This window comes from Phalaenopsis equestris, unplaced genomic scaffold (assembly GCF_001263595.1).
Source record: "Phalaenopsis equestris unplaced genomic scaffold, ASM126359v1 Scaffold000002, whole genome shotgun sequence".
NCBI lineage: Eukaryota > Viridiplantae > Streptophyta > Magnoliopsida > Asparagales > Orchidaceae > Phalaenopsis > Phalaenopsis equestris.
The window spans coordinates 67923880-67944480 of NW_018164444.1; the positions used below are offsets into that span (position 1 = coordinate 67923880).

Below are 20601 nucleotides of genomic sequence, written 5' to 3' on the forward strand. Positions count from 1 at the left end.
GGACTTAAATTTCCGTTCAAGTGAATTATCATGATAAGACGAATCAAATAACATCAAATGTGCTCTGTCTTGAGTCGGAGTGGGCCCACATCATTAACTTAAAGCATAACAAAAAGCTTCATAACATAATTTGGAGATTAAATTATCTTTAAACTTGACAAGCTTATATTCAAATTAACTTCTCAATTAGACTAATTCAATGAGTCCAATATCGCTTAATTTTGACATCATTAAAGCATTTAGATACTCTTAAAATATCACATTATCAATGGAATCAATCTATATTGTCTGATAGGGTGGTCCAGATTGTAACAATTTTTACGAAGAATGTCACTCCCAGAGGTACAAATAGACTACTACTCTCTTTATGATGAATGGATGTATATGGATTAGAAGATTAAATGGAACTCTAATTTCTTGAGGATTCTCAAACAACATTATCTTCAAGCCATCATCGAAAGGTCACTATTGTGTTATACTAACATCATTGGCCACCTCCACCATCACCAAACTACAGTCCTTGTTGTCGGACCACTATCACAAGACCAATGTTGAGCTACCGTCACTATCAATAGACCATCATCTCTTGGCCACTACCATATGAGACCACTATTGTCAGGTTGTCGCCATTGCTGGAGCATTGTCTATGAGCCAAAGTCGGCACCCAACTACCATCGTCAAACCACTTTCGTTGTCCTTGGATCATCCTCTCCTGGTCATTGCCTCATAGAACCACTATTGCAGAGTTGTCACTGTCATCAGATCACCATCACTTAGTCAATGTCAAACGCACTATTCTCATCGTTAGACCACCGCCGTCATCACCAGTTCACGGTTGCCCTAACGCTATCACTTTTGTTGTATATAGTTGTCGTTATCAAATCATCATCTTCTTGTAATTGCAATGCCATACCACCATTGCTAGGCTGCCGCCATTGTCAGAACACCATCACCGGATCTATGTTGGGCTACGACCATCGTCACCAGGCCACAACCATCATCACCAGGCCATTACCGATGATGCTGAATTCAAATCTTTATGATACAACCTCTTTTATGAATCTTTTTATTGTCAAACATGGATCCTTGTCATTTTCCCAAGATTTTTCATCACGCTTCTAGTGAAAGTCAAGTTAATAACTCCCACCATCATAATATTATCTTCTAGTGATCATGGACAGACAAGTGCTCGTAAATCATAGTTGAATGGTGGAATCATTCCAACTAGGCTAAGCCCGAGATTTTGTCCCTCTTATGAGCTCTCATTCAATTCATGCATGTGTGCTAGACTTTTGTACTATCTTAAGACAATAATATATCACTGTAACGTCACAAAATCTCTAGCACCTGCAAAATGTCATGTATATATTTTAAGTGTTAGATATAAAAATAAATAAGAATTGTGCATTATTTTTATAAATTTTCCTTACATATTATAACTTACATTGCTCTATTCTTATTTCAAAATCTTAAATTAAATGTCATGATTTTTATGAAAATGACAAGTAGATTTATCAATAATGTTATGGGTGCTCCTAATTTGCTTCTTTGACCGTCTATAGTTAGTTGCCAATTTATATGAAAACATATAATTATATTTATGAGCTGTTAAATAGCTGATTGGAGTTATCTGCAAATCTAAAATTAGCCTGGGTATGTAATTTAAGTGAATTTCAAGTCAAAACTGACTTGCAAGAAATATGAATGGGGTTGGTTTGAAATAGTATTTATTTATTTATTTCGGTAAGGGTTTAAATAATGGAATAATTGAATTTTTTTTTATTTTTATGAAAGGCATGAAATATCTTAACAAAAATATATTAAATATGACAAATAAATGTTGAATTCTATAACTTGAAGATTTCGTTTGATTTTTACTTTTAAACTCTTCTGAGTGGAAAATGTAAATAATAAAAAAAATTGAGTTTTTAGTTTTTAGAATGAAAATTTCGAACTTAATTTATTTATTTATTTTTAAGAATATTTAGTTTTGAAAAGAATAATAAAAATTATGATTGTGATAACTAAGTTTTACATAGTTGATAACTCATCAATAAGTTTTATCATTTTAAATGAATCTTGAAATATTTAGCATGAGTTTTAGGGTTTTTTTTTTATAAAAAAAATATTCAAATTTAAAATTACCTAGAACTCAGATTTCAATAAACTTACAATTAAATGAACTGACTCGACGAGAAGAACATAATGACACTAAAATTTGTTCAATCTGAGTCAAATCAAGCCTGAATCAAACCATTAAATCACTTTTGAAAACTTTTTAGTGGCTAATTTGAAGTTCATATGAACTCCAAATCTGAAGAGTTTATAGTCAAATCAAGCGTCTAGATGAGAAAAATCTAACGAGCACAACATCACTTAATTCTAACATCATTAAGACACAAAAATGTCCATAATACATCATTCAATCTCGAGAATCTCTTTGGGTCGTCCAATGGAGTGGTCCATATTTTTTTCCTCATTTGTACAGAGGCCACTTCGAAACTTTATAAATAGAGCCCTATCTCATTCATAGATAGTTGGTTTCAGAAGAATGAGTTGAATTACAGTATCGTAACAAACTGAAGACCCCGCAAACGCTCCCCAAAGCATATGTCTGAAACAGGATCAGATTGAAAATACATTGTAGACATATCCCCGAAAAGGATCTCATGAAAGCAACTCACAAGCGGAGAATCAAGTATAAATACTCGTTTTAAGATCAAGAGTAGCTCCCAAAGGAATGTTCCTTTTGTTAATTACATATTGGGAGATATCCAAGAAACTCCTCAATAAAAAGGGTTCGCTTACATAATTAATGAAATCTGATTATTTAGGGAAACCAATGGGTTTAAATCATCTCGAGGGGAAGTCCTGGCGCTTTTGACATCTATATCGAGCCATAGGGTAGAGGGTGAATCACCATAACCACTACGGGCGGCGAGACCTAAGCATGCAGGGCCCACAAGACGATATCAACGATTCAATCAAAGGAATTGACAAGGCTTAAAAGTGGTGTCAACAAGAAGAAAAAGATTCCCTAAAATGGTGGAGGTGGTCGAGTCATGATACCACAAATCCGTCATCCCAAGCTATGTAGACCTTCAGTCTACTTGGTTATGAATATAGTCAAACCAATGCAACCGGAGGCTTCTTGTCAGCAATTTGTGATTTGTGTCGTCCAAGGAAGTCTCGGTATCCCCAAAGTCAAAGGAAAGAAACTCTAATTTTTTATGACCCTAAACATGTAGAGCTCAAAGAGATGGAACATACACTTGTCAAGAAAGCTGACAGAGTTGTCACTGGAAAGAAGAGAAAAAAAAAAGTTTAGCTACAAAACTAGAAACACTCCGCGCAAAGAACATATACCCCACCTAGGTTGGGGATGCATCAAACACTCTATTCGTACTAGACATCCTCCCAGGTAAAAATTTATGCTTGGCAAAGTCAGGCAAGGAGATGCACGAGGAGTTCTACTGGATATGCACATATTGTAGTTGTCTACCACAATCCTATTGCGTGAGTGCCCTATTATTTATGATGGAGATATGTTTATGCATGCAACTCATTTTAAAATCACCCTAGCTCTTTAAGGAAGAAACCTCATCACACTCTCCAAAAGCTCCCTTGTACTCACCTTTGCACTCCTTTGGCTCCTCTAGCAAAATGGAGTCAATCCATTTTTAAATGGGAGAGGCTACTTGGTTAAGCCAATCAAGCACCTCCAAAATGACCAAAAGGCCCCCAATAGATGTTTAAGAAGCTTCTAAAATGAGGGCAAAAGGGTCCTTTCACATTAGGTCTTCCCACACCTCAGTCTCATGATTGAAATCCCTGCAAAAATGGTGGTTTTGAAAGTCAAAACGGTGTAAAACATGGCCTGGAATCGTGGCTGGAAGCTGAACGCCACCTAGGCGCCACTCAACCTAGTGGGCAGGACTCAACCAGGCTTCTAAAATGAAACCTTGGCGCCACCCAGGCGTCGCCTAGGCACTAAGCTTTAGGGAAAATGAAGATTTTTTGCCTGTTTGGGGCTTTGGCGCCTTGGCGTCGAGGCTTTGCAAAATTTTTAAATCATGTGTTGGATCTCCGAAGGCTCGAGTTTGATGGTTCGAAAAGGTATTTGGGTGTGTGGGACCCCGGGGTCGGCTCCGGGGCGCTGGTTTAGCATGAAACCCTAATTTTCACCGGGAACATTCGACAAAAGATTTTCTTTGATCCGGAAGCTATAAGAGACTCCATGTGAGTGAAATATAGTCTCATCAATTCAAAATGAAGTATTATCTTTGGTCATTCATAAAAAAAAAAATCAGTTTCAAAGGTCGTTCTAAACCGCGACACGGGTAGGGTGTCTCGAACCCTAATTTTTCCATAGCACACATAAGTGGACTTCGTGACTTCCTATGTCCATAGGAGGTTTCGAATGGACATGCGGTGACTACCAATCATTAGATTAGGCACCAAGCACATCTCACATCCCGAACGGGCCTCCCGGAGGGAATTTTTCTGGGTAGGGTTGAATCACCACCACCGAACCTAGCTAATTGCCTCGAACAAGTGCCAGAAAGTCCCGAGTTGGTGTCTTGAGTTACTGATTGCTAAAGATGAATCACAGACCACTCTAAGCCATGCAAGTGGACACCCTACACTTGTGACATTAAAAATTGATGCCAACAGAATTAAGAAAGAAAGTTTCTTGTAAAATATCTAACTTACTTTAAAATAATGAACATGGAAAAAGCTTCACATTATTGTTTAGGATAAATTTAATTTGCCTAACCACTGTGGTGGTCTTGGTTTTACCTTTTTATACACTATTAATATTTTTTGTAAAGTCAAAATCGTTTGAAAATTTTATAATTCTAATTTGATTTTTCTAAACTGGTGTTTTGATCATCATGGATCTACTTGGAAGAATCCTCACTCAAAAATTCTCCTTTCAGAAAGATTTAATAAATGTGCCTAATAGAGTTGGATAATCTTTAAATTTCAAAGTTATCTCTAATAGTCATTTATTCTTCTTCTTTCTTTAGGGTTTAATGAATTATCTTTGAAAGAGCATTTTAGAGATATTATTTTCAATTTGTTTAATCTTTCTAATATGGCTAAAATTTGTGATATTTTTAGAAACAACTGTTGGAACTTTGATCCTTTTATCAATGTTGATATTGGTAAAATTCTTATTTCTCAAGTTAATTCTTGTCTTTGGAAGAATAAATATATGTAATATAATAAGTTGGTGTATTTCAACTTATTTGGATCTTTTCCTTGTGTTGATTGGTTCAAACTTAATTGATTTAATGGTTAGGCCATAAAATTTACTTTTATTTCATGGAAAATTATTCATAAAGGCCTCAAAACTTTTGATATTCTTACTTTACGTGGGATCAATATTAATAATATTTATGTTCTCTGTTCTAATAGTAGTGAGAATCATGTTCATCTCTTCTTTGAGAGTCAATTCTCATTATCTCCTCAATAAATATGTTCCTAATAGAAATCTTGTTGATGATTGTTTCTTGGTCTATTATTGTTCTGTTCCAGCTTTTGGGATTGCATGTTTTTTGTTTTTGATCAATAAATGTTTGTTTTTTAAGATATATATATATATATATATATTAAAAAACATGCCTCAAATAAGTAATCTCCCATATATGGATTATAATTGGCTGTAAAGGCTCCTCTCCTAAACAGAACTATTTAATGATGCAGTTTAATTACAATCTATAAAGCCATACTATCATTCTTATTTGACTCAAAATATTATATAGTTGCCATAATAGAGTCAATGGTTTGACTATATTGATGGTCAAACATTAATTCTCTTAAATTATAAATGATCATCATTTATTATTCAAAGTGCATGCACACTCTAAAATGATGTGCCTTTTAAAGATAAAATAATAATCTTGTTAGTTTCGTATAGGTTAATGAAGCATGTCACTTATTAGAAATACTTCCAAGCTCTCATAACTTGAAAGATAATGATATGTTTCTTTAAAAAATATTTATTTCCCAAAAACACATATTAGAAAAATTACATATTTTTTTTAGTCATTTAATCTTTTTAATTTTCTTTTTTGAGCTTCTTGTAGTTCATATTTTCATTAAGTAAAGTGTCAAAATATTTCCAGACTATTTGCATGAGACAATTTTAGCTTTAAAATTTATAGAAATGTCAAAATAGTCCTTAAACTCTTTAAGGGTCCATTTTGGGCAGTGATGCCGTGGCGGCAGCACCATTCCACAGTTTTGTCCTTTTGTATAAACTACTTTTTGGCAGTTTTTTAGAAAATTATCGATGAAATCTGCATTTTCCCACCGGTTCTGGCTAGGTTCAGTGACTGCTTTCTAGCCGCAGTACGACTTTTTTAAAAATATATATATAATAGCCACCACAACTTTTTATAATTTTATATTATTCTTAAGCAGTTTCACAGCAGCATCTTAATAAGTTGTAGCTGCCTAAATTGAGATTGAAATAGTCCTCAACTGAGGACTATTAAAGTCCTATGATATAATAATCGGAGACTATTTTGATGCTTCTACTAACTCTAAAACTAAAATAATCCAACATAAATAATTAGTAATTATTTTAGCACTTTGCTCCATTCATTATTTAAGAATGAAAATGAGTCATAATGCCCATCATTGAATGGTCAAGAGATAGAGATAGTATAGTATTATTGATTGAATTTTTAAAGCTATTCTGATGAGCGGGACAGCAACTTTCGTTGAATATTAAGATTTACCAACTTGGATAGAGTATTGAATTGGAAGAGAAATTTTTAAGTTATAATGGATCAATTGCAATTATATTGAGGCTTTAATGGGACGATATAATATATTTTAATATTATTTAAATGATGTATTAATGACGCAATGATTATATTTTTCATATCTTATTGTGCAGAAGACACGACTCTAGTCAAAATGACCCGCTATGTTCACTCACCATTCTCACTCGTTGATGTGTCAACTTTCCTATACTAGTTGTTGAGTTGATTTGCCGAACTATCTTGGCGGACTAGCTTGCCAAACTGGTATGACTATTCTATTAGAAGAACATAGCAATAAGATTCACTAGTCTAGCTCGCCTCTTCGACAATCCTCATAATTATAAAAGCTCAAAAGTCAAGAATAATATCAAAGATCTCATGTTCATTTATGAGACGTTTGACACATGTCGCAATCTTTTTATTAAGGGTCTATTTGGGGAGCAGCTACAGCTTATCCAAATAACCAGTTTATCCTGATAAGCTGGCCGCTGGCCGGTTATTTGCAGTTGTTTGTGGATAAATGACTATTTCATCTCTGTTAAGTAATATTGTTTGTCACAAAAATGTCTTGGCAATATATTTGATATTGCGGAAGCAGAAAAGTAAATTCTATTTTTGAGAGTGCATCTGCGTTTTGAATATTCTACTTTTTTTTATCCCTAAAGGCCTCATTAGAACACTTTCATCATGCTTAATTAGCTAGACACAATTTTATCCCTAAAGGTCTTCATTACACACGTCTATCCTGAATTGCATGAACCCACGAATATTATAAGGCCCAACGACCTAAAACAACCCCATGTCATATGTAAATAGTCAGGGAATATTTTTACACTTCACTCAAATAAATAAATAATAGAATTGAGATGTTGCAGATCAAGAAGCTATTTATGTAAATTCACTAAGAAAAAAAAAATCTAGAATGTAATAAAAAAAATAAATTAAATGGTGAGTGTGCGCATAGTATGACCTCTGACTAGAGGCCAAATGTAGAAGAATTCCTATTCGGTAGCCTATAAAATACTTCATGGAGCAATCATTATTCATTAAAAATATTTCAAACTTATGATATATTTAATTTTAGGTCAAAATTTCACCATGTTTTTTCTAACAATAAAAGTCGAGATGGTCCAATTCGCATCACGCAATAAACAAAAAATTCAATATTAAAATAAAATCCTACATTATACATTACCCACTTAATAAAAGAGAATTTTAGTAACTTCTAAAAGAGGAATACACCATCTCATGCATAGGTTATAACACCATAGAATTATAAATATAAGTATCAAGCTTTCAAGGGTTAAATATGCAAATATATTAGCATTATCTTTTATAATAGTAGGCTGAACTATGTTGATATGCTAATTATCTTCCCCAATGACTGCAACCCTTGCTCTACAGGCATGGCCTTTGTCACCCAATCAGTAAGGTCTGTGATGATAAGATAATTAGTTCAAATGATATCATTATATATATATGAGCCTCTGCAGAAAGATTTTTTAAAAGAATTTCTCAAGTGAATTTAATAAGAAATTCATAAACCTAAAATATCTTAATTGCAAGTCTAAACTCTTGACCACAACAACAACAACATCTCTGGCTAAACCTTATTGATTATGATCATGACACCTTTATTGTGACATGATCGTGACAGTCCATAAATAGTATCCACTGGGGCCATCCATTCACAATATTCGCTCAAAATATCCCAAATTTTGAAAAAGAAGAGAGGTGGCAATATGCAGAGATAGAAACGCCAACAGAAGAAACCATCAGCATTCATTTAAACAATAAGATCAAAGTATACAGATCAAAAACTTCAATAGTTCGCCAAATAGGGAGCTATAAATAAATAAAATTAGGACTCAAATAGGAAAAACTCACCAGAATCGTGATGGCTGCTGCTCCTAAATTTCACCTCACAACAGCTGCACCAATCATACATAACAACGTTTACGAAATAGCACCAAAATTTAGTTTTGGAGGTGAATTATTTAGTCTTGATGAACCAAAAGATAGGAACTCATGGGCATTGTTAACTTGCCCACAGTCTATAAGTCGAGGAGTAGACGGCGAGGATCTTCAACAACATCCTTGATCCGTCGCAGGAAGTAGACGGCCTCTCTTCCATCAATTAGCCGGTGATCGTAGGTCAGAGCAATGTACATCATAGGCCTCGGAAGAATAGTACCGTCGACGACCATAGGTCTAGAAACAATCGAATGCATTCCCAGAATAGCCGACTGTAGAAGCGTCGTTACAAATTTAAAAAATATGAAGGAAAATTTACATGCATACCGCACAATTCTTATGTACTCACATATCTAACACCCAAAGCTTGATATTTACACTTCGAACATATCGGTATCATAGCCATATGCATGCAAAGCAAAATTTACATACATGCCGCACAGTACTTATGTATTCACATATCTAACATCCAAAGTTTGATATTTACACTTCTAAGACATTGACATCATAGCCATATGCATGAAAAGGTATGTCTCACTTTGTAAAAGCTAGTGTTGGTAGTATTTTTATGTGATGTTAAAAATTTGAGTGATATGCGAGTAAATATGAATGTTTAGGTGCTAGATATGTTAAATAATATAAGAACTGTGTAGCATTTATCTAAATGCCCCAAATATAAAACCATAAATATAGAGATGATGGTGTACCTGTGGAGGGTTGATGATTGGTGTGCTCAAAAGGCTTCCATAAACGCCACCATTTGATATTGTGAAAGTGCCTCCAGCCATTTCATCAATTGATATTGTGCCTTCGCTTGCCCGCTTAGCCAGAGTGTTGATGTTTTTTTCTATCTCGGCAAAATTCATCTTATCCGCATCTCGAATAACCGGTACCACAAGGCCCTGAGAAAATATAGGTGAATTCGATGAACAATGAGTTTAACCAGCACTTAACTAAGATCATGAGTCGAATTTGATCACATTAAAGTTTTATATAAATCTAATGGAAAGTATCATCCCCTAAGTTATGGATCATATTGGCTGCATCAATACACAAATAATTCTTGTAGGGTGTGAGATTAAAAAACATAAAAGAGGCAAACAAAAATTCAATTGACTCTATGAGTGCATATGGAAAAATTCCCATAGAAAACCAGTGAGTGCTTGAAAGTAGGATAAGAAATATGGAAAGCCAAATCACAAACCTCATAAAGTAAATGGCGTTCAAGAGAATAATTGCCGCACAAAAATAAATGATTGTTTCACTCACAACCAGTCATGTACACAGTGGAAACAAGGTAATATTCCCTGAAGTGGAGGATGATAACGCCTAAAAGATGACATGGATCCTAATGGAGAATAAAGGGATTTGGAAAATGATATAAGAATATTCTGAAAGCAGACTAGGGCTTGAAGCTACGATTGAGAAAGATGAGTATGACAACCACCCTCCAAAGTCTTAATATAAAGTCGGCATATATCCAAGTCCCAAAGCTAATAGTTTCCTTGATCCATGAAATATTGATATAGATATTAAATTAAATTCTATGAGATTAAGCTTTATTAGAAATTAAAATAAAGAAAAAAAAATGTATGAAGGTTTAGTGGGAGAAACCATGACATGTATATCTATCTATCTATCTATCCATACATACATACATACATACATACATACATACATACATACATACATACATACATACATACATACATATATACACAGACAAATGTATGAAGGTTTCACACACACACACACACACACAGACATACATACATACAGACACATACATACATACATACATGCATGCATGCATGCATGCATACATACATACATACATACATACATACATATATTTCTTTCTTTCCTTCTTATATGTGATTGCCTAAGGGATTTATAAGGGATATGATGCGAAATCAAACAAGGTAGTAAATTATACTAAGGTGATTCTAGTGAAAGCAGGAGATTACAAAATATGGGATTATATCCTTACCAAATTCACTCATAGACATACTTCCTTAATTCTTCAGCCATGATCTTGCTCTTTGCTCGGCCTGCTTTCATTCTCTTCTCATAGCCAAGATGATGCCTTCCTTGCGCTTTGAATGCTCCAAAATTTGATCCTTCTTCCATTTGTCAGGAAGAATGTATGTCGTGTGCATAAAGAAAGAAAGAGAGTAAAGTTTGGAATTGAAGAGATAGACTGGAGAGTGGCTGAAATTTGCTGATAGGAAGGCCTCATATGACTGATTAGGTTTATAAGAAAATTATAAAGAGAGAGAGAGATCAATTAAATTGGACCACCCTGTGAACGAATTAATATTTATAGAAACATAAAATCCTTAGAAAAAAGATGTATAATTGAAGATTGTTTTGCATGAAATGAGGCTCAAGTACAAGCTCAATTCACTTTTAGCAATGTGAAAGTAGTTAGGTTAAATCAGAAAATTAAGAATCGCATGTAATATTTGAGAAATGGTTTACTCAATGGGAATTTTTTTTAGTTTATTGACTTGAATCAGAACTTTTTTATTCAAGCTTCATAACATCTCATTTGTTTAATAAGTCTAGCATTGTCCAATATATTTGTGTTATGTTGGAACCCTTTAAAACCCTTTGATGCTGAGCAGATTGCTCGATGTTCCCCAGAACTCCCACGATTGCAAGAGGAAGTATCGTCCGTAGTGAAATCCCGTCTCCTATTTTCAGTCGATTTCTTTTATTTCTATTTTTTTTCTTTTTCTCAATTTCTTATTAGGTTTTTTCTATGAGAGAACTATTTATAATGTTGCTATTTTCTAGTTTAGCAATTTTTTTTTCTTTCTTTGTGTGTTTTAAAGATTGTATCTTTGATTTCTACCCTCAGGATTATGGTATCCTTTTCCTTCAGCAAGTGGTGGTATCTATGCAGGTACAAGTAGTGAGCCTCCTTGACATATATAGCATGTTGTTTCATGGTTTTCTTTGTTGTATTCAGTAGGGATAGACATCGAACGTCGTTTATTCCCCTCCAAATATCGTCAATCGCCCATATTCTCAATCCCTTACTATTTCTCCACTCCTCCATGTCAAATCAAATCCCAAAACACGACCTAGAAGGGTATAACCATTTGCTATGTTAACTTCATGGAATTTTAGAGTCGGATTTACAGTGCAATAAGTTGAAGTTGTCACCATGGACATGTGAAATTATTTTGTTACGCTAGACTTGTTAAGTTAGAGATTGATGTGTGGAGCATGCCCTATTCCAATAGCTCTGCTAAGGTACATTGATTTATTCCAAGATAAAGTGAACTTTCCGAGCTTATCCTACTCCTGCACGCCTGAACTATAAAGCAATATTAATAAGGATACTTTAATAAGATTTTTTCTCTCTGACTTCTCATGCAATACTTTATTCCTTGGATTGTTCTTTAGAATGTTGCTCAGGCAAGGATGTTTTTATAAAGCTTGCCTTCCATTCACTATAGAATCTTATTACTATTATTTTATTTCCATTATACTTCATCTAAGAAATTTTGAAAGTCTTCATCTACAATTGGGTATTATGATATATATAAAAATAACTACGAGAAATATAAAATTACTTTAAAAGTGCAAATTTTTTTCCTTCCATAATTCAATTCGTAGATCAAGTTCAAAACTAGAAAAATTCCGTAGGAGTTTGTCTTTGTATGACTCTGAAGATAAATTATTTGATGATTATTTTTCCCTTCCCCTCCTATTCTTTCTTCATTACTGATTAAAAGTGTGATTGTGATCAGTCAAGCTTAAAAATATATATATAATTCTTTATGTAGTGTGAAAGTTCGTTAGTGAATAGATTTTGTGATCCACAATTCTCTAAGTCATAGTTTCTAGTAGAAAGTTTAAACACTTTCATCTGAACTGGATTCTATCGCTTCCAACACCAAAAAAAGATTAATAAATTAACTCCTATAAATTTGTGTATTTGTTGCAATTTTCCATACTGCATGTTATATCAACACACAATTTTAGATCCTAAGATGCACTACACAAGTAAACTTCTACAAAATAAAGTCATCACTACTCGATGCAAATATGGATAAGATACTCCAAAACTGCATTCTCCCCAATCATCAAGACATGGTGAGGGTTTATGCATGTGATAAAGATCTTATAGTATCTTTTCCACAGAAATTAAAATAGTACTACGTGTTGTAAAAATCAAAACATTGACAGACAAAATAAAGGAAAACATTCTTCTGCCAACAAACTGTTGCAGCTTATCAAACGATAAGTTTACTTTAAAAGGCCCTTATATTCGAACTGCCAAACTTTAGCAGCTATATAGTTAGCACAGTATGAAGGAATAGCTAGAGAACGGTTCTCCTGTGCTGGCAGAGGAATCTATGAAGTCTTTTATAACACATTAAAAGTGATAGAAGTTTCCAGCTGGAGAAAATCAATGGATTTGAAAGTGTACTAAAGGGAGGGTACAAACAATAACAGAAACATCAACAAGCCTTTATCCCACTTAGCGGGGTTGGCTGCATGAATTATTTTTCTCCATTAACGATAATGCATCTGATGCAACAAACAAAGCAAGTACCTTTCAAAAAAAAAGATTGGATGTCCGATGTCTAAGCAATCAATTAAGTATAAACTCAATTAAACCAGCATTTGTAACATCGAAAAAAAAAAAACCTTGGGTGTGCCAACAGCGATACTAATATCAATGTAGTCTCTGTAGATAATATCCTCGCCATCGATGACAGCATTAACAACTGGCAGGTGTTGCAGTCCACTAACTGCAGCCTTATAACATGAGATAAGATGCATCAAAACAAAATTATCACAGAATTGGTAACAAGTTTAGTGGTTCTCGCTAGTAAAATATTCTTACTTTAACAAAACCTGACATGAGTCCTAACTTTGTGCCATGCTTGTCCACAAATGCATCTTTATAATCAGAACGAAGTTTCATCAAGTTTGTCCTGCATGTGATGCATCAATACAGCAACCAGTAAATATTTTTTTAAAAAAAAAGGAATTTCAAAAACCAAATAAGAGTTTCAGTTAGAAGTTTTAAAGTATAGTGCATGGAATAGCTGCTAAGAATCCAGGATATTTGTTATTTCTAAGAACAACAAAGGAAAACTCAGTTAAAAGCTTTTGAGGATTTGGTAAAAAACAACAGCCACAAAAGGAGGCCGTTGGAAGTTAGTTTAGACCTCTAAAATGCCATTATATGGTTTTGAAATTACTTCGGAGAATTTAAAAATTGATATTAAGTATACATCATGCCCTTTCAGCAGAAAGTTACATGTCAACTTCATTAAATGTAGTAAGCATTGCATATGTGTTTTGGGAATCCTTCAACCGCGTCGCAACTCTCTTCCTGATTCTGGGCATAGGAACCTAAAATAAAATCAGTTGAAGAGTTATTACAAAATCTTTGCTGAAACATGCAGTAAAAAAAAATTAATAATAAAATTAAAAAAAAAACAGAAAAGATGAAGAAAGAGGCTTGAGATTTACTCGTCTTTCCCTCTCCTTGGGAGGAAGTTGTGGGTCGTTTTCCTCTTCTCCCCCGCTCGGTGGGAGGAGGTGGGGGTTCAGCAGCAGACAGTTTAGGAGGAGAAGAAGCTATTTTAGGCTTTTCTTTGATTTCAGCTACTCCAGAAGGCCTTTCTTTGATTTCAGCTACCATAGCAGGCTTTTCTTTTATTTTCTCTTCAGCATTAGGCTTTGCTTTGTCTGATTTCTTTGCATCAGATTTTGGGGTATCTTGATCTGGCTTCTCTGATGGACTGACATCTGACGGAGTGACATGTGTATCACTTGGATCAGATTTTGAGATGAAAGCAATCTTAGTCCCTGGTATGACTGTATCACCTTCCTTGGCAACCAACTAGGCATAGAGTGTGAATAACCAAGTTCGTACACAAATCAGAGGCAGAAACATCTAATATAGTAAATAAAAAATAATGATTCAAGTCAGTCGGGCACAAACAATGTAAACATTTGCTCTTACCTTTTCAATAACTCCAGCTTCTGGACTGACAACGTCAATAGTTACCTGCAAAAAGATTTATGAATCAATATTTAACATTCACAATGTCATGTACTCTCAGTTGAATAATACAAAACAAATCACAAGCAAAGAAATTACCTTGTCAGTTTCAACCTGAGCAATTGGCTCATCAACCGCAACCCTATCACCAGGTTCTAATTGTGACACCAGATAGCCAAGAAACCAAAGTTAGCAAATCTCAATTAGGCTATCTAACAACTCCCAGAATCAAATGGCTGAAAGCACACAAGTATAGCAAAGTGATTATATAAGTTAATGAATAGATGAGATGCAACACTAGGCACATGAATCAATACGGACATCAAAAAGTGGAATTCCATGATAGAATAGCTTCATCATTCAGGTATTGTAAAATAATCCCAGCATTCACTGTTAACCATCTATATTATTAATTGAAAAGCTAAAGATTTTAGACTTCGGATAAGAAGCCACTAAAACTGGACCGAGACTGCACAGATAGTATTGCTTCTCACTTACATCTATGATAAAAAGAAACTCCTTTTATTTTTGTCAGATTGCAGGATAAGACCTTAAGGGTTATAATGAAGAAGCCAGTGTACTTACATCTATTGGTTCCATAGTATTCCAAGATTTAAACATTGTTTTGCTGTGGCAAAAAAAAGGTCGGAGTAGTGTGTAAAGGCTAATTGTGCTGCTTTCTTTAAACTATGTGGAATAGAAAAAGTGTCGAAATTGACTTGACATTTCTTGAAACAAGATGGCAGAAGATATGGAAGATTAGAAACTAATAAGCAATTAGACGAGAATAACATAATCAAAAGTTTGAACAAAAAAAAAAAAAAAAAAATTGACAATGTCATCCCATGTTAAGAGTAGAGCATCAAAATAGATGGGTATGACAAGAAAACTGATAAAATTTTGAAAAGCCCTGAACCAAAAATAATAGTTTATACAATTAAACTTAATTGTAATGACAATGATGTAAAAGGACTTCGAGTTAGGAAAAGAGTTCAGGCGTGTATAAAAAAGAGGGGCCACAGAAGTTAAGGTTGACCTAAATCATGTTTAAAGTTGTGTTACAGTGAGAGCAGTAAGAGGACAAGGAGTAATCAGCGAGCATCATGACAAAAATAAAAGCACAAGAAATAATTTAGAGTTGAGTATGTGTGAATGCATACAAAAGTTGCTATTGAGGGAGGAGACTCTGGGAATCCGATGCGTGTTGAGGTGGACAAAATATTGGTTCTTAGTGCAATCAATATGTGCAATGGCAGAAACAATGCTGAGTGTGAATAGAAAAATAGGAGAGCGATATTGGAAAAATGGACGCAATGCTAGTTTCAAGGAGGTGGCTAACGCAAGAGAGTGGAGGGTTGTGGGATTGAGCGTGATACGAAGGTGATAGGGTTGCCTCGTTGAAAGAAAGTGTATTTAAAAGCGACTACAATCACTAACCTTGTTTTTAATTCTATATTGAGATGGAGGAAATTTTGTACAATGTTCTAGAGAACCACAAAATAAAGCTATACCACTATGCATGAACTGGTTTTCAAAATCATTAGAGTTCTCCATTCACAACCCAAGGATACACGTTTGAGAAGAATAGCTTATCTAATGATCAAGGGGCTTTTAAAATATTCATAAAATTTTTTCAATATACTTATATCATATTTACTACCCAATTGTTGATTGTTGATTCTTTTTCTCTTTAGGTAATCTATCACTGTAATTGTATAGTTGAGACACCTGAAAATCAAGACGACATATAAATAAGTTAATGTTACAAGTATTTTGTATATTATAAACTATTTAATCAAGAAGGATTAAAGCATGCAATAATCAGCAAGACAAAAGTTGTTTTTTAAAATTTACGAGACAATTCTACAATTTTGTAGGATCTTCTCTATATTTTTTATGACATTATTGCAGATGTATTATATATATGAATCATTTTTTATCTTTAAATGTATTTTATATCTTGGTTTCATCAACAACTCATAGTATCAAATTTTCTTTCAAGCATATAAAAACTATCACAGAAATATTTTATAATAAGAATTTTTAGAAGTTACTACTAGACGCCGTGATTATCTTTAAAAAAATGGTTAGAAGATATTCATTGTCATCCTAGACTGAAATATAAGACTACCGCCAAAATAAACTTTCAACATAGATTTAATTATGAAAAATTAATCAATATTAGACTTTGCATTCCCATTGTTATTACTAAAGCTGAGAAATAATTGGGCAATGAAACAAAAACCTTAGTGTAATAAGAGCAAAGATACATCTTATAAGTGAACTTAATGCTCGTGTATCTTTACTCGTATAAGTAAGAATGAGAATGAGCATCACTTACTCTTCAAAAAAGTAGCTAAGGTCCCATCAGTAATAGATTCACCCATGAATGGGACAACTGCCTCTACCAAGTCACCTTTACAACCCAAAAGAGCAAAATAAAATGAGTTTGATAATCTTAAAACCTATGTTTCAGAAGAATCTTAAACTGAAGAAAGGTCATCAAAAGCAATAGATAATAAGTTCAAAGATCAATGTGCAAGCTCCTACCCTTATCAGAAGAAAATGATCGACTCCATAGTTGGTATTGGGAGACCCTTGGAAGAAATCCGCTAAGTTCCCTGCACCACTTAAATTGATATTATACAATTATGGTGAAATGCAAAGAAACTTCAAAACAAACAAAATAACGAATAACGCAATGCCTAAGAAAATGATTAAAACTTACAAAAAAAACAAAAGTTACTAAAAGCTAATCAAACAGCACGCATGTTCAGGAAATACAAAAGTAAGAAAATAAAGGATGAAAACAAAAGTAAGAAAATAAAGGATGAAAAAAAAAAAGACTGCGACATATTAAACGACTAAAGAGTGAAACATGCTCCACAACATGACATAGAGAATCAAACAAAAGATGAAAAAAGGTTAGAAAAAAAGTTACTGCTACTGCTAACCTTCCTGAGCTTGAGCAGGCTTGAGCAGTGATGCCTACGTTGCACATGAACAAATGATTAAAGGGCGACAGATTTATCCAACACATACGCAACAAAATAATTTAAACGGCAAACTTAAAAAGTATAGAGGATTCACCTGGATAGATATGATGGCTAAAGCTCCGCACATGTCTGTAAGAATTCACCAGCAACAATTTCTGCAATAATTACAATGAAAACATAAAAGAAACTTCACAAGTTTAACAAAAAAAAAAAAAAGAATTCTGTCCATTGACCAAATGCAATAATACTGTGCAGAAATCATGAGTTCCATTCAAGATAGATTCTAGTCAAAACTTTTTGAATGACAGAAATTAAATCAAAAAGTTTGAATTTGCAGCCAAATGGAGCTATTCTCAACGTCTCATCATTTCTGGTAAAAAGAAATTGCTAGCCAGGTTCCATACCAAGAGAAAAATGGAAGTTCCAGGAAATAAAATACTGAGTTGGCGCAGAGACCTTTAAGAAACTTTTAAGGCATTGCATTGCATTTTTCACATCCCGATGTCAAAACTTGACTTCACAGGTAAGTAATTCTAGAAAGTTGCCGTTCTTTAGAGTTCCTCTAATTAACCCCTGATCCTAAAATGCATGCAATTCAAAAAGAAGGATAGTATATGATGCATCCAAAACCTAGAAAAATTTACGATTCTGTTCATGGGAAATTTATCCATGTAGTTAAATAAAGCCAGACTACAACTTTGGGATCCAGCAAACCAGAATTTCATACCCCAATCCGTAATCAGAGGATTACGCAGCTTGATAGGGAAGAAAAGCAAAGAGAAATCTGCAAGTTAAATGCATCGACTATAAGCTCTGTCATTAGTAAAGCAATACTTGAATCTTCACAGAGCGAGTCGCAACACAAACTTCTAAAACATATGATTTTCATCATCAATTCAGTTTTCGGAATCACGACCAGGTAACTCAGAAAAACAAATGCATCACCAGAAACAACCACATTCCAACACCCCAAATCACCAAATTTCCTTAATAAACCCATCATCCTCAACCTGAGACCAGATCGCCAAAAGACACCAACCCATGTAGGCGAGGAGCGCGAGAACGAGTACCTGAGAGGCCTGTAGGAGCTCGTCTTGGCGAGCAGGGATTCCATGGTCCCTCTTCTCCTTTAGATCGGCACTCTTGTGGAGGGCGAATCCTCTCAGCTTCCTCAAAGAAGACTTCATCTCTTCCACTCCCAATGAAGCAGATCGAATGAAAGAAGGCGACGAACTGTTGAACAAGTTGTCCACGCACAATTCCAACTCTTTGCTCCCCGACGGAGAAAGAACGAGTGCTGGCCAGCAACGACGAAGAAGGCGATATCAAGAAGAAAATCCCGGAAAGCCACCCACACTGAGAAACCCTAGAAAGCCAAAATAAACTAGCAAAGAAAATGATCCACGCGGTTAAGTCCCCCCCTCTTTCTCGCCGCTCCTCCTCTCTCTCTATCTTATGGTTTCCTTTTTTTAGCACCTTCTATTTTTTCGGTCAAAGATGACATTTTACCAAGAACGCAAACACAGGAAAATTAAATAAACAATTAACAAATTGATTAAGGTGCTATATGACCCAGCTTAACTGCAAATGATTAAGACCAGAAAGTACGACAATTCAACATCACATTGATTTTGTCCACACGATACCTATATCTGAAGTGGTAAAAAAAATTACTATGAACAGGGATTGACTCAATTTCAGTTTGATGCACCACCTCAAAGCCAAAAACAAATATTGCTAGGCAAGAATATAAGAACTGGCATTTTTATCAGTATTTTTTTGTCAAAAACAACCAAAACAAAAAATTGGATGCTCTATATGAACTTCGAAGCACCATCAAAAGCTTACTAAACATTATTCAAGCAATGAAAGGTGACCAAAATCTTGCAATAAATGCATATCAATTGAATCAATAACAGCATATTGCAAAAAGAGACAAAAATCTATGACAGTTTGAATCACTCACATGTGTAAACTGCTGAGATGTGTTTAAGACATTGATTATGCTGTTTTCACAAGAAAAAACAAGAACATTCTTCAATTATATATAAACCAGAAAGTATAGAACAAAGTGCCTCAACAGATGAACAACAATCGTTTATGTTCAGGACTCAATGTAAAAGAAGGCCCAAAATATATTTGAAAGAAGTAATTAACAGGGCTCACGGACTCGGTAAGACAGCATGTGATTTGCAAAATAGCACATCTTTCTCTAGGAGTCAATGCCCTGAATACATCGTCATTATCATCAAACTTATCCAAAGTCTCAATTAGCTTTATAAATCATCCTTTCACATTTACTGCTGATAAGTGCCATATAAGGTTTAACTTACTATTGAAACTCCTTTACAAAACTTCAAATCAACTTACTTTTAGTCTACTCCAATTCCATCGTAGTCTTTATTTTTTCTATATGTTCTCTTTAGTGGTGCATCCTCTCCCCCATTGTCAAGCCCAAACCTTTGCCATTATTAGATACTACTACTACCATCTCTTCAAAAAATTCTTTATCACTTTTTCTTTCTAGTTATATCATACATCATTATATATCACATACTTAATCTTTGTTCTATTAAACTCTATAATCACTATACTTTAAATATTATCTTCATTGATCAAACATTTCACTACTTTCCCTTAACTCTCAAATTTCAATAGGTATCTCATCCAAACAAAAAGTCTCAACTTTAAGCATCTTCTTCAATTTACCCCCCTTTCATTTTTTAAATCAATATATAGCATGCATGCATGCATACATACATACATACATACACACATCCATCCATCCATACAAGCAACATACATACATATATATAGCATG

The 20601-nt window shown here is 34.2% G+C and overlaps 1 protein-coding gene across 1 annotated transcript; it reads right to left on the minus strand.

The window, feature by feature from the left end:
• Nucleotides 1–8541: 8541 nt before the first annotated feature.
• On the minus strand, nt 8542–19037 carry LOC110024014 (dihydrolipoyllysine-residue succinyltransferase component of 2-oxoglutarate dehydrogenase complex 2, mitochondrial-like). Its single transcript, XM_020723730.1, is given in 14 exon segments — nt 8542–9022; nt 9458–9652; nt 13416–13526; nt 13615–13705; nt 14035–14129; nt 14250–14297; nt 14299–14622; nt 14746–14790; nt 14884–14939; nt 17126–17200; nt 17335–17405; nt 17739–17772; nt 17875–17935; nt 18851–19037. Coding segments are annotated over 14 exon segments (1515 nt in total). The 5' UTR covers nt 18968–19037; the 3' UTR covers nt 8542–8830.
• Nucleotides 19038–20601: the final 1564 nt, after the last annotated feature.